This window comes from Rousettus aegyptiacus, unplaced genomic scaffold (assembly GCF_014176215.1).
Source record: "Rousettus aegyptiacus isolate mRouAeg1 unplaced genomic scaffold, mRouAeg1.p scaffold_m13_p_2, whole genome shotgun sequence".
Taxonomy (NCBI): Eukaryota; Metazoa; Chordata; class Mammalia; order Chiroptera; family Pteropodidae; genus Rousettus; species Rousettus aegyptiacus.
Window position 1 is genome coordinate 160,926,330 of NW_023416295.1, and position 14,785 is coordinate 160,941,114.

At 32.8% G+C, this 14,785-nt stretch overlaps 1 protein-coding gene across 4 annotated transcripts in view; it reads right to left on the bottom strand.

Annotated features, from left to right (window-relative positions):
• Positions 1 to 14,785, bottom strand: part of UHRF1BP1L (UHRF1 binding protein 1 like) — a 71,350-nt gene that overhangs the window by 18,822 nt on the left and 37,743 nt on the right. For 3 of the 4 annotated variants that reach the window (XM_016158218.2, XM_016158219.2, XM_016158220.2), the window contains 7 exons: positions 14,540 to 14,658; positions 11,912 to 12,053; positions 7,914 to 8,107; positions 4,947 to 6,436; positions 4,466 to 4,641; positions 3,026 to 3,168; positions 2,214 to 2,364 (listed from right to left, as the gene is read on the bottom strand). In XM_016158218.2, coding sequence (XP_016013704.2) covers positions 2,214 to 2,364; positions 3,026 to 3,168; positions 4,466 to 4,641; positions 4,947 to 6,436; positions 7,914 to 8,107; positions 11,912 to 12,053; positions 14,540 to 14,658 — 2,415 coding nt within the window. Of the gene's footprint in view, positions 1 to 2,213; positions 2,365 to 3,025; positions 3,169 to 4,465; positions 4,642 to 4,946; positions 6,437 to 7,913; positions 8,108 to 11,911; positions 12,054 to 14,539; positions 14,659 to 14,785 lie in introns of those variants that run through there. The other variant, XM_016158222.2, reaches the window with a different exon arrangement.

Consider the following 14,785-nt stretch of genomic DNA (forward strand, 5'->3'; position numbering starts at 1 on the left):
AAAACTAAAATTAGAGCAAAAGAAATGTATATATTCATATTTATTTATGTCTTAGCCTTGTTCCAAAAAAAAAAAAAATTAAGGTAACTTACAGATATAAACACTCAAGTTCAAAAACAAATTTTAAATTTAATAAAGCAACCAAAGAATACCTAATTTAAAAAAATAAAAGGTCCTAGTGGAACCGCCAAAGTGATTTGGCCCTCACGGTAACTATTTTATGTTATGTAGCTCCAAAAAGAATAAAAGGCAATATGCACATGGCATAATCAGATAAAAAATAAGTAAGCAATGGAAAAATAAGGATAGAAAGGAAAAGGTAAAGATAGGTAGTAAGGTTAATAACTCGAAATACATTAGTTAAATTTCTGTCAAAGGTAGACCAAAACTGAGCTTCCTAGCAGCAAGGAGAAAAAACACAATCAATTTCACAAATTATAGAACCTATGAGTTAAACAAACTAAATTGTTCCAGAAAGGCAATGCTGTTTCAGTTACTGAGGTATCAAAGTTATCTGTCCCATGGACCTCCCCTCAATTCATGATAAAAAATGTTTATTTTCCTTCAATATGGATGCGAACATGTTATTTAGGTAAGTTAGTGGTTTTTTCCTACATCAAGAAAAATAAAAGTAAATTAAATTATCTATTTAAAAATAAGAGCAATTGGAAACAATTTGGTAAATGTGATTTTATTGAGTCTTTATTTACACACACACACACACACACACACACACACACACACACACACACACCCATGCTCCAGGGAGCTGAAAGCCAGAAATAATTTCAAATAAAAGAGTATTTATGTAGAGCAGAAATAAAAACAAAATCTTCATTAGTCAAAAACTACTCCCTCCTACTACCTCTATGCCATAAAACTTATATTAAAGACTTCCTGTTAAAGAGATCCAAAATCCACACATTACAGAAAAACAAACAAAAGCAATCAAATACAATCTTCATATAGCTTACTGAGGTTTGGTTCAAGTTAAACTTTTTTTCCCCCTCTTTTTCCATTTATCCCCTTTCGCCTTCCTCCTTCCTTTTCTTTTCCTTTCTTTCTTCTGTGTGTGTGTGTGTGTGTGTGTGTGTGTGTGTGCGCGCGCGCGTGTGTGTGTGTGTTAAATCCTTCAAACAACCAATTGAGACAAGTGGGAAAACATAAGGTATCAGATAGCAATGACTACATAACCTATACATACGAAGCATTTCAAGTGATTGATTCAGTCAGGAACAACATGAAATAAAGTAATAGGATACGGTATTAAGTGACCTATAAAGAAAAATAAAAAAATAATTGTGCAACTGAAAATAATCTAAGACTATACAATTTGAATAGTGTTTGGATTGTGCATAGAACAGGGCCTAGGTTTTGAAATTTTATGTTCGACCTTTTTTTTGGTCCACTGTGAAACCTTTCCACTATATACAAGTTTTCACCCTTTTACATGCTATTGGGTTGTACATTTGCTAACATAAAATTTTTTTTCAGCAGATATATTGTAAACTGTAAGGCCTACACACACGGAATAAAGCTAGGAGCCGATATTTTTCCATGATGCTGGCTTACATAAAAATGGCATATTTAGCTGCAAGTCCCATGATGCAAGTGATGGCATACTTAATTTGATATCATGTATGACTGTATGTACTTCAATGTTATGTATCAGATACAGTATTCTGTATATACAGCAAATAAAAGTACTACAGCTCAGTGACTTTTTAAAAGATTTTAAAAACTGAATATTGTCATTTTAAATTCTTAGTGTAACAATTCTAATAAATTTGGAATGACTGAAAATCATGAAAATACCAAGTATCATGCCAGACTCAGGAAACGTTTCCTTATAGGGAAAATAATGGAATGTAGAAATTGACACTTATTCTAGTGTGGAACTAAGTTTGACCTTCTAGGATTACTTTATCACTCTTTTCACATTGAAAGAGCTCAGTTTTCTCAGAGCTATTATCTCAAAGGTGGGAAAACTGAAAAAGTAAAAAATGGAACTTATCAATAGCAGAAACAAAAAGAAATGAGAGAATACAGCTTCAAAAGATTGCTAATAACTTAATAAGGTTATCTAAAAGAACAAATCTTTTGCACTATTATAAATAAACGTAATTTTCCTTGAATTCATTTATCAAAGCTAGAATTGCTGATGAGTCATATGTGTAAAAAAAAAATAAGTTCAAATTATATTGAAATCTTACCTATAGGACGATTACAAAGGTAATGCCGGAGACTGATGTTGCCTAACTGATCTGGTATCACTTGGTCCACTTGAAGACAGATTTCTGTATCTTCCCCTCGGATGTCAATTTCCCCATTAATACCAGTAATCTTAAACACCACGACTGACATCTAACAATGATTACATAAATAATATTAGTATACCAAGTAATTAAAATCCAAATTTTAAAAATAACACAGGAAACTACTATAACCTCTAAAAATACTATGGCCTGATAAACCAAATATATGCTTGTGACCAGAAGAAGGTGGTTATTACATGATAGTGACAAACTTCAGCTTCCTTTCTTATTCAGTCAAGACTTTCATTTAAATCAAAAAGACTAATTATACATTTCCACGTGAAATTATTTTCACTACAGGTTGAACATATTTTTTAAGTCATCTATGGAATATTTTGCCATATGAAGAGGGCTTAAATAAACCAGTAACATGTTTCTTTTGTAGAAAGCCCCCAAAGGAACTGAGTACTATCCTTACCATTGCACTTTTTCAAAGTGTTTTTAAATGAAACTAAAATAAAGGTTAAAAAAAAAAAACAAAGATGGGAAAAGATAAAACCTTCCCTCCACAATATGAATAAAATTTTTTTACATGAAATTCAGAGAAAATGCAGTAAGAGGGAGGAATTTTCAAGAGTAGAAAGAGCAAGTGAATCATCCGCAATCCCAAAAGATTCATTTTATATGTTAATGTCTTAAAATGTGTACATATTGAATATGAGACAAAGTTGGTGGCATTTCTCTCCATAGAATTTCTCTGAAATGATTACCAAGTCATTATGATTTTCTTGAGCGCCCTCTGAATTTGTACTGATGGCATCTGGTGAGGTTTCACCATAATTCCGTAGGTTTGCACTGGCATTGGCACTGTCTGCTGGGCTCTGATAATTAGTAGTTGAATTCCTTTTAATATCTGAAATAATACAAAAATAAATGAATAAATTAAAATTCATTTTACACATGATCCAAAAACATTATATTTATCTAATCAAAACAGACTCTCTCTTTCATCCTTTCTTAAGCACGGCTTTGTTTAAGAGACAATAACAAAAAAAAAAGAAATTAAATTTTGATTAGTTAGCAAAAAAGAACTTCTCATAATAAAACGTTAGAGATATTGAAACCCTAAACTTAGTATAAAAAAAAATCTACCACGGCTAACCACAGCCTGTGTTCTCCCCACTCTAGAAACGGTGCTGGTAGAACTAGTGGTTCCTGGTCAGTCAGCTTGGCCTTCTCTTCACTATCCTACACTGAAGAGTCCCAATCTGACCACTTAATTTTTCTTTACAGTATCCTACAGTAACTCCTAATTATTGTCTGCATGAAGTTAATGCCTCTATCATCAATGCAATAATTCTCCATCTTTTCCTACCTGCCTTAATTTTCTGTTTCAGTATTTCTCAAGTTCTCTATGCTAAATGACAATTTTTAAAACATTTTGTGTCTGTCACGGATCAGTACTTTAAAAAAATACTGTAAAAATAAATTATTAGAAAAATTAGACAGAAAAGCCAAAGACATAGAAAACACAGCCTGAATATTTTTATTATTATATTTACGATTATATAATCAGCTTTAACCCAGTGCCTGGCAATACAGTAGGTGCTCAATAAATTACCTACTGAAAGAATGAATAAAACAATTTTTAGGGCCAACGATACATCTAATTCTAAGTCCTTCCTAATGGTCTTTACTGGGGCGTTAGTTGCCCTTGAATAAAATGGGGCAATCACAAGTTCCATCATATATAATCTGGTATGTGAGAAATTCTGGTTATAGCAATCATTAGATCTGCTTTGAAAAAATTCCAGTCCTAGGACCACATAATTTAGAATCTATCATGCTAATTAAGGCCACTTAATAAAAATCCCAGATATAAACCATCTGTGAGAAAGGCTTGTAGCCTTAATGCTGTCTGCTTTATGACCTAAATAACTGTATACAAACAATTGCTGGATGTTAACTACAAAAAGAAAGAAGTATTTGGTTAAAAACAGCACTGCAACAACCATCAGAAAGTTAGGTACAATGCTCACTGTAGTATGCATGTATGTGTGTATAAATATAAGCATTTTGGAGGCTGTAATTATTCAATATAATTAAAAATACTTAAATATCACTTCTAAGCTATAGATAGATAGATAGATAGATAGATAGACAGACAGACAAACACACACTAATTATAAATTCTTAGACTATTGCTTTACCTTTCTCCAAAAACATATGACTATAGCTTCCGTCACATTCTAACACCTGTTCTTCCAACACCATGCTGTCAAGCGAAATGGTATCCAGTGAGGTCTGTGAGGAGCTTCTTTTCATGTTCTTAGAAGAAACACTGAGTGGAATCAGGTTGAGTGGGCACCGCTCCTTAGGCTTTCCACTGTTAATAATGAAAATTATTAGAAAATCATCATGTATAAGGAAAAAAATTCTTTCTAAAAATAATTTCTAACAAAATTAAAATATGTATACGGTATCAAGTTTTTAAATGGTATTTTACAAGTATAAGCTCAAGTTTTCATGTTTTGAAAAAACTATCCTTCATCACATGGTAACTCTAAAAATGTCATATTTTGTAATGAGGGTTTCTGTTCAAATCAAAATATGCTCACATGTACATATACACACACATATACACCCAGGAAAACAACCCTTCCTCCCCAAATTCCAATAGTATGTAGTTACCTTAAAGATGACTGATATTTAAGTGTTCTAACTGTGGATGCTCCTTCTTTACTGACTTCTAGGTTCTCAGAAAGTGAAACTGTTTCTGGAAGCAAATCTTCAACTTTAAAGATCGACTCTATGGTTTCACTTCCTTTACTTGTTAAACTATTTGAGAGCGTGTTTTGATTACCATCATTATCAAATGACAGCAAACTTGAATCTTCTCTGTAGTTTAAGATACTATTTGAATGTGTATAAGATGAATCCTTTTTGTCACTTTCAATTTCGCTGGAACCACTTTTGCAAATAATTCCACTACTTTCATCTTCGCTTATTTTCCCCAAATTTTTATCTGATAAATAATCCAGAAAAGAAATACCTCTTTGCAGATTTGTATCACTAGCTGATTTAAAAAGCAAAGGATCCTTCGAAGGGACATGGCTAAGGTCAACACTCATAGATCTGCTGTCTGATATATGATTAACAGTTATATTTCTAATTTGATTTATACCACTACTAGTTTTTCTTTTTGAAGACAAGAATTCTCCATTTTCAGCAGGCAAATAATCAGGAACCACTGGGCTCGCACTTTCAGAAACAGGAGACTTAAGAGTATTTGCTTGATCCACTGGATGTAGCAAAAGAGCCACTTCTGCACTTTTAAGTAAAATTCCAATGCAAATGGATGTCTGAATAGCAGGACTGCCAGTCACAGCTTCTACATCTTTCCTTAAGTTCTCTGAAAGCAGAAGAAGTGAGTCATGGAGGAAAAGCAGGAGCAGATACTGGTAGTGATTGATCTGCATACTAACATGTTTATGAACGTGAACCAGGACATGAATATCTGCATCTAAGGATGAAGAGGAAAATCTTGAAAAAGTGTCTGAAGAAGGTTTCTGACTACCATTTGTCAAGGGCTCAGACTCTGTACTATAATACTCCTTCAGGAGCTTCTTCCGCTTCAATCGCCCAGTCAGGTCACTAGATTCACTTTGTGATGTATTTAAAGATACCTGATTACAAGTCTGCAGCTCTTTTTGTGACAGTGCATACTTCACTGGTTGACAAATCCAGATGGAAAGAGGGAAGGAGTCTACAAAATTTATTGGTCGTCCTTTTCCACTTTTCATCCCTTCGTAATCTATCCAAAATTGAGAAAAGTACACAGCCCAAACATCTGTGGCAGAGGAAGTTTTAAGAGTGTGTTTATTCAACTTAGGAGTAATATTTCCTTTATAAACTTCATGCATTTTGGTATCTTGTTCGTGAGCATGTCTCTGGAAGATTGGATGCAGAAGATTAAAATTGTTACCAGATTTAGGGAAGCTGGTATACGTTTTACTGAAAAAATCACAATCTTTGAAGTCTTGAAACAAAGCTTCTAGATCAGAATGTCGACAGTTTGGACAGTGCCTTGTATTTGTGGCAATCATTTCAGAGCTCTGAATAGATATTGCATGTGGTTGATCTTGATGATGTTCAGATTTCATTTCAGAAGGAATGACAAACTAGAAGAGAAAAAAACATTCATCTAACTTACAAATCTATACATCTTGAAGATAAAATAATCAAGAGCTTGACTTAACTCAGGAATTCTTTGTGATATTCCCTGCCCAAAATACTACCTTCCTATCCAGACATAAAATACTAACTCTATCCCCCAAATCTACCTATTAAACTGAGTGAAAGGGACTTAAATGATTAACTACTAAGAAAAGAATACTTAAAAAAAAACACACACAAATAATGAATAATGTACACAATATACATATATTTGCATACGACATATTACAAAATAAAAAGAACAAAATTAAATTAAATCAGTACTACTAAAATGCTTACTATGCCCTAAGTATATATAAGAAGGTGCCAAGTTTAAAAAAGAGTATTATTTAGGGTAGAGACTGGTTAGTACTTGAATGGGAGACCACCTAGGAATACCAGGTGCTGTAGGCATTAATAAAAAAATAAATAAAAAATAAAAATAAAAAAATAAAAACATAAAAAGGGTATTATTTGTTAGGTTATTTTAAATCCAAGCAATTTGGAGGATGAGTGCATGAGTAAATGGTATGACCTGATAGATGTCATTAAAATCACTTTTCTGAGAGAAAACTATTCAGAAAATAAACTTAAGAGTGTAGGTCCAACTATTTGCTAAAATAATTTTCTAGAGATAATTAACCCCCGGTCCTTAAAATACTCACATCAAAGCATTCAAAGTGACTGCTTTTAAAACTGCCCATACTCGGAAAATGTAAATATTATATAATTGTATCTTAAATTATAATCGTAAATGTTATGTGTCTCTTTATAGTGAATATTACAGGCTTTGAGAATATCTTTAAAACATTTCTGCAATATAATTGTTGAGTATTATTAACCTCATTTTACAGAGAAGAAATTAAAGATATATATATTTAGTCGACAGTAAAAGATCTAGCAACTGAAATTTTCATTCATATCAAGTCTTATTCTATTTACTACGCTAAACTGTTTTTTCTCCCATTTTCCTTCCTTTAAAGTTTAAATACCCATGGAATTCAGATTATCAATTACCTGATTGTAAGATAAAGCAACTCTCTATTATCATTGGATATTAATAGAATAAATGTAAACAAAAAAAATGTAACTTAAAAGCCTCATTGTATTATTTACCCTCCTTCAAAGAAAAATTTTATCGGCTCTGATATAAAAATAGAAAAATAATGACTGATTTAAATTTTACTTCTACTGCTTACTCCCAAATGGATGAGCAATGAAAAGAATAAAAGGGAAGCACAGAAAGAAGTGAGAAAAAAAAGTGTTTTAAAGCTTCCATAATTGATCATCAAAATTAAAACTGAAATTCCAAAATCAAAATTAAGATTGCAATGAAGTTGATTAATATTTCAGCACTCCTCTTAAATCCTGAAAATTATAATAGTGTTAACTTTTCTTCTTTAAAAACGGTTTTGTTCTCATAGCCACTTGTTTATATGGTACCTTTAGCATTAAGCCATCAACTCGAATATCAACATGCTCATCAGATTTTGAATTGTCATTCAACTTGTATACAGCCATAAATTGATTAAGACTCTGTTTTAAATCCAACACAAATTGATTTAACCACAGAATACTTCTTTCATCCACAGTAAACTGTAGTGCATTCAGCTGGCTATAAAGGTTGGGAGATGGAACTGTGGAAAAAAAATTTTAAAAAGATTTTTAATAAACAGATAGTTCTCAATATTCCCTGAGAACAAAAAAGACATTTTAAACAAGTTTTATTCTTTTTCAATTAAGGTAAAAAGTTTTTCAGATGTTATTTATAAAATTAAAGTGACGTGCAGATGATAACAAATTCAAGTAGACAAACATTTGTCTCCACTTAATCCTAAACCTAGAATAATACTTCGTGCAAAAAAATCTCAAGTATCTCTTAAATAATCAAATGAATACATTCTTTTTCATAGCTCCCCCCAAATATTAGAATGCTTAGGGGTTGGATAAATGCTTTAGTGCTAATATATGTTAAACTAATATTTTGTAATTAGAGTACACATCACTTTCTAAAGTCTGCATCATAAAAGCCAATACCTTTTTCATAGCATCTTGATGAAGATATTTTATTCCAAAAATTTAGATTTATTTACTTGTAACAAAGTAAACAGTATGCATATCTAGAACTTTTAAACTGTACTAATTTGAGGAAAATAAACCCAGCATGTAGGATATCAGCAGATACGGCATTGTAACAAAGTCCTAAGCAGGATTTCTCGTTTGCTTTCATTCATTCATTCAGTCAGTCAGTCAGTCAGTCATTCACTTTCTTTCAGCAAATATTTATTGAATGCCAACTATATTTTGTGTATTGTGTTAAACACAAAGAATAAAAAACAATAGGGCATGGTCCTTTTCCTTAAAAAGTTCATAGACCATTAAACAAGACAAAGACATGAAAGTAGAAAATTTGTAATTCAAGTCTAACAGAGACATTCAGTTGAGATGTAAAAGTGCTTGTCTTTGGGGATACCAAGAAAATGGGGTGCTGAGATCATGTCACACTGCGGAAGGAAAGGAAGGAAAGGGGATCTCAGGCATCGATGAAGTGATGGTGGCAGCCACAGATGTAGTCCCCAAGGCGCGAGCACAGAAGGAAAGAAGAATCATGACTGCAGTTCTGGGACGGAGGAAAAAACCTGGCTCACTAAGCAGCAGAAACATCCAGATGCAGCTTCTAACAGGGGTCTACTTATGAAACAGAGTATTATAGAGCTGCTAAAGACATTTACAATGAATTTGCAGAAACCTGGAATATGTTTATATCATTAAGGGAAAAGAACAAGATGTAAATCAAGTCTGCAAAAGAAACACATACATTAAAAACAGGACTAACAACACTATACTTGTTATGGTTGGAACTGTGTGCCCTCAAAACTGATATGCTGAAGTTCTAACCTCCAGTACCTCAGAATGTGACTGGATATGGAGACAGGGCTTTTAAAGAGGCAATTATGGTAAAAATGAATTTGTACGGATGGGCTCTAGTCCAATATGATAGGTGTCATAAGAAGAGATTAGGAAACAGATACACACAGAGGAAATGAGGCAGGACAGTTGGCTTAGGGATGTTCCTCCTTCCCATTGAGATGCAGCTCTGGAATTTTTCCTTAGTCCCCCACTAAGCCCTCTCCCTGTTCTGACACCAAGCATGAGACATGACATGAGATGTGTCCTTGTGAGAAACAAGCCAAGGCCCAGAGACAAGAGAGATGACCCTGGGCCACCCCCTCCTCACCAAGTGGCATGAGAGACTAGCCAAAACTGGGAGGCAGGATGGATAGCTTTAGCTAATCATAACATCATTATAATATCACTTGCATTGCAAGTACCATGTCTCCAGGGACCCATCACCCCCCATAATTCAGAAAGCTCGGAGCAACTCCCTCTGAGTTCCCCTGTGCTTTCCTCTTAATTGTGTACTTTTGCTTTAATAAAACTTGCACTTTCCTGCTTGCTGTTTGTCTTGTCCTTGAATTCTTTCTCACTGGCATAAGACAAGAACCTGGTCTCCGAAGATTCTGGTTCAGTTCCTCTTTGGATCCCCACCCCATGGAGTTCTATGGCATCAGAAAGACCAAAGAGAAAACGGCCATCTACAAGCTAAGGAGAGAAGTCTCTGGGGAAACAACTCTCGGACACTTTGATTTAAAGCTTCTAGTTTCCAGAACTGTGAAGAAATAAATTTCTGTTCTTTACACCACCCAGTTTGTGGGTTCTTTGTTATGGAAGCCCTAGCAAACTAATACACTTAGGTTTTAGCAGAAATTGTCTCTAAATTAAAGGCGCATGGGCCATTTTTTATTTTTGGTATTTTCTTTTTTTAAAAAAATATAATGAACATATGACATTTAAAAAGTTATGTTTTTAAAGTTGGATCACTTAACAGAGAGATGAGACATGAGGGCTGAAAATGGATCTCTGTACTTGGGGAATCCATATACTACCCTCTTTTGCGTATGTTTGAAAGTTTTCCATAATAAAAAGTTAAGTTAAAAACAGTTAAACATAACCTAGCAATTAAACTTCTAGGTATATAGGGGGCTAGGTTTTAAATTGCTGGGAGGGAATTTTATATTTTTATCAGGAAAAAAGTATAGATTATAGAATGGAATTATAATTTCTTTGGCACATGTTAACGAAATTGATAGAAATAAACATAGATTATAAATCAGAAATCCTGGAAACCAGACTTCGCTCTGAAGAAAATTTCTAGTTCAATGATGTATTATTTAAGGAAAACAATTTTGAGGGGCATGGAAGAGGGCTGGAAACAACAAGATTATTTAATTACAGAGAAATGGCTGTGACTACCCTGGGGAAACAGTGGGAAGAAAACAAAACACTGAATTTCAGTTTAGAAGACCCATGCTTGAGTTTCAGCTGTGCCATTTTACTCTTTATAAGGTGCTGAACAAATGTCTAAGTTGCTCATCATTTTAGTCAGAAAGGTAGAAGAAACAAACAAATGATAAATACAGAAAAGGCTGTTGAATAGAGTAAAACTGGCGAAGATTGGATCCCAAATGTTTGGCACAAACAAAAATTAAAGCAATAAAATAGTTCGACATCTGATTATCCAAAGTAATTTCTAGAATAACTGCTTTTTATTTAATAAAAAAGGCATGAGTGTCAGAAATTCCTTTTGAAACTAGGAACCTATATTAAGTCAATATTAAACAAACGAGCAAAGTAGGTCACACTATTTTGGAGTTCTACTTTTAAAGAGATGACATACAGTGTCTGTCTTGCAATAATATAACCTATTTCATTTAAACCCTTTTGCTCAACTATGATTCCCAACTATGATAATGAAAAAGGTACCACATAAACAAAGGCAAATTTTAGTTTGGAAAACTCTTAGCACAGAATTTTAACATTCAAAGAACACAAATTATAATCATTTTAACTTTAGGCAGCCAAAGTAGCTTATAAATTCATGTAATTCAACGTTTCTAATGCAAGTGTCAAAAGCTGTCCAAGGTATAAATATGGGCATTAAAAACCAGCCCCCAAAATTCTCTGTTGCTAAAAGGATAACTTCATTATTCATTCTTCAATGACTTACAGACTTTTTTTTTATACAGCAGAAATATAAATGGAATTTTACCAAAGAAAAAATAATGACCTTATTCTACAAATAACCTAACTTCATTAAACAGTTACTAAGTACAAAAATGAATCAAAACTCAGGGATAAAATGAAGCCTGAATACTACATGATTCTTGACATCAAGTATGCTACAAGCTAGTGAGGGAAAATAACATATGAACAAATGATATGTAAAAATGCTAAACAAGAGTTATATGCTACATACAATGATAACTAAAGAACAATGGACCTTTGTTTCTTTTTTTCACGTTTTTAAGACTCAAAAACAGCAAGAAAAAAACCAACTTCCTAAGAATTGGACAAATAATAACAAAATATAAAACTCTTACTTGGAAAATCCTTCCCATCTGGATAGTAATATTCTGTGAATTCTATATAGATAGCTGACATTTCTTGTGGAAGATACAGGGATTTTTTATTACAAGAAATCATACTTTTTGGGGAAGAACGACATTGTTCTGCTGTAGAGACCTGAAAAAATAATTAAGTTTACTGAAGTGACACCCTTTCTAAAGAATTTATGCAGCATGGACATCACTTCAAACTCTTAAAACTACTTCCAATAATTTAATAATGCTTAATTTCTAATAAAAACTTTATTATATATTTAGCTTTACGTTAAATTATTTTTAAATAACACCAATTAACTATTCAGAAAACAACTCTTTGGATTATCAATTACAAAATTAACTCTGGCAAACATTAATTTGAGCCTTAGAATATGTAATTTATAATAATTTTCTACCAAAATTTCTTTATTATTACGAAAAGTAATATAGCTATATACAGAGTTTCAGTTTGAGATGATAAAAAAATTATAAAGATAGACAGTGGTGATAACTGCACAAAAATGTGAAAATACTTAATGCCAATGAACTGTTCACTTAAAAATGATTAAAATGTTAAATTTCATGTTAGGTATATTATACCACCATAAAAATTAAGAAATAATACAACTATGTGAACTAGTCTGATCTCTTACATTATTTTTCCAAAAAGACTATTAGCTTTAAAGTTCTCATTACCTTTTTTCACTTTCCCCCTAGATTATTTATAATTACATTTAAAATATATACACTAATTTCCCTTAAGTTCAACCAATAGTTCTATCAATTTCACTTACTTATGCTTATTTAATAGATCCAAGGATGTGTCTCAAGGCTACTTTAATTTTTTTATTCATTCAACAAACACGTATATTATAAAGTGAAATGCTTAAAAGGTTTATTTATGCTTCCTCTTAAGTTAACTGCTAATAAAATCTTTTGATTATTTATACAGTGTTTATAAATTTAAGTCAGTTTCTTACATTATCTAATTAAGAAGCTTTTCTCTGCATATATGGAAATAAATCTTTTAACTTAAAGTGTCAAGTTACTTTAATATGCGGCAGCTTATTCCTTTTTTTCTTTAACAGTTAAAAAGTTATTCAAAATAGAGTAAACATACTATTTTATTTTTTTCTAGCTACTTTTATTTGTTATGTTTCAGTGTGCTTGTGTATGTGGAATTTTTTTACGGTATTTCGCCCTCAACCATTTGAGATTATAGGTGATTCACCTTACCCATTTCCATGTGACACTTTTAAACCTCATACTTTAAAGTGCATGCTTCAAATAAGATGTATTATACAGAGAATGTAAAGAAGGAAGCAAATGCACAATAAGGAAATAACTGTTAAATTGGGTTTCTCAAAATCCACACTATTGACACGTTGGGCCAGGTACTTTTTCATTATGGGGGCTGTCCAGTGCATTCATTGTAGAATGTTTAGCAGCATCACTGGTCTCTACCCACTAGATGTCAGCAGCAACCCCTCCAACTGTGACAACCAAAATTGTCCTCAGACAATGCCAAATGTCCATTTCAGGGCAAGATCAGCCCTGATCGAAAACCAATGAGTATAATGAAAACCGTTCAGAGAAAACTAAGTCTCAAAGTCTTATCAAAATAAATGAGAACAATTCATAAATGCTAATACACCTTTGAAATCCTTTATTTCATTTTTAAAAAGTAAGTCACATATTTCATTATGTTGGTCTCAAGGACTGTGAAGTTAGACCATGTTGCAAGATTACAGCCTGAATAAGATTGTTAGTGTAAATGAGACAAAGTCTTAGCTATAAAATTATGTTCACAGTATTGCCAATACTTGGTAGTTCAATAAAGCAAAAATGGCAATTCAGTTTCTTCCATTAAGACAATTGTGTAATAAGGAATCTGGCCTCTAGAGAGAAGTGTGGCCTTTGTCTCTGTGCCTGGGAGATAATTCTAAACCTTTCGAATTTCTCCCATTTATGGTGGACCCCTGGAACCATAACTGATAGTTTATGTTCTAAGATATCTCAGAGTATGGTTGGCCACACTTTGATACCCTTAGCTGTGTTTAGAGGGTGGGTGCTTTGGGTTCCCTCGTATCAGTCCGCCTAGAGACTGAATTCGGCTACATGGGTAGTATTTCATACAGTTACACGTCCACGCCAGGAGGCTAATGTGTTATGAGGATAAGGAAGTTGAAAATTTGGAACCCTCCCAGACTCCACTCTGCGTTCTCTTCCTATGGCTGTTCTAATTTGTATTCTTTCCTCTGTAATAAATGTGACTCAGAACATAACCAATTTCTGTGAGTTCTGTGAATGTTTCTAGTGAATTCTGAAATCTGTGGGTAGTTTAGAAAAATCTCTGAACTTTCAACTGGTGTCAAAATTCTTGTGCAGACCTGGCAATCTACAAGACTGTGAACGTAACCTCACAGTTTGCCTAATTCTGGTTAACTATATAAACAAAAAGTAATGCACTGATATTTTATATTTTCAGTCCTGTCTAACTTAGCCATTTCATAAAACTGGTAAAGATATTTTTGAATAAAACAGTGGCATTAGTTTATAAGAGTTGCTTGCAAGAGATACTAAAGGTATTTATAAGAAAATGTAACTTTAAATGTAAAATGTACATACCTGGTAGATATTGAAATCTGCAAGTCTAACCACGACAGAACTAGACATTAACTTAGCTTTAGATTGTTGAGATAATGCTGAAGATGTTCTGGAAGTCCCTTTCAAAGCTGAGTCTTTCTCTGGAAAACAAAAGCTCCTTTTAAATTACTGTAAATTTTATTCTGACAGTCTCTCTTATTATTGTGACAGCTACTAGAGATATAGATGAACCCTAATTTCTCAAATGAGATAACATATATAGAAATA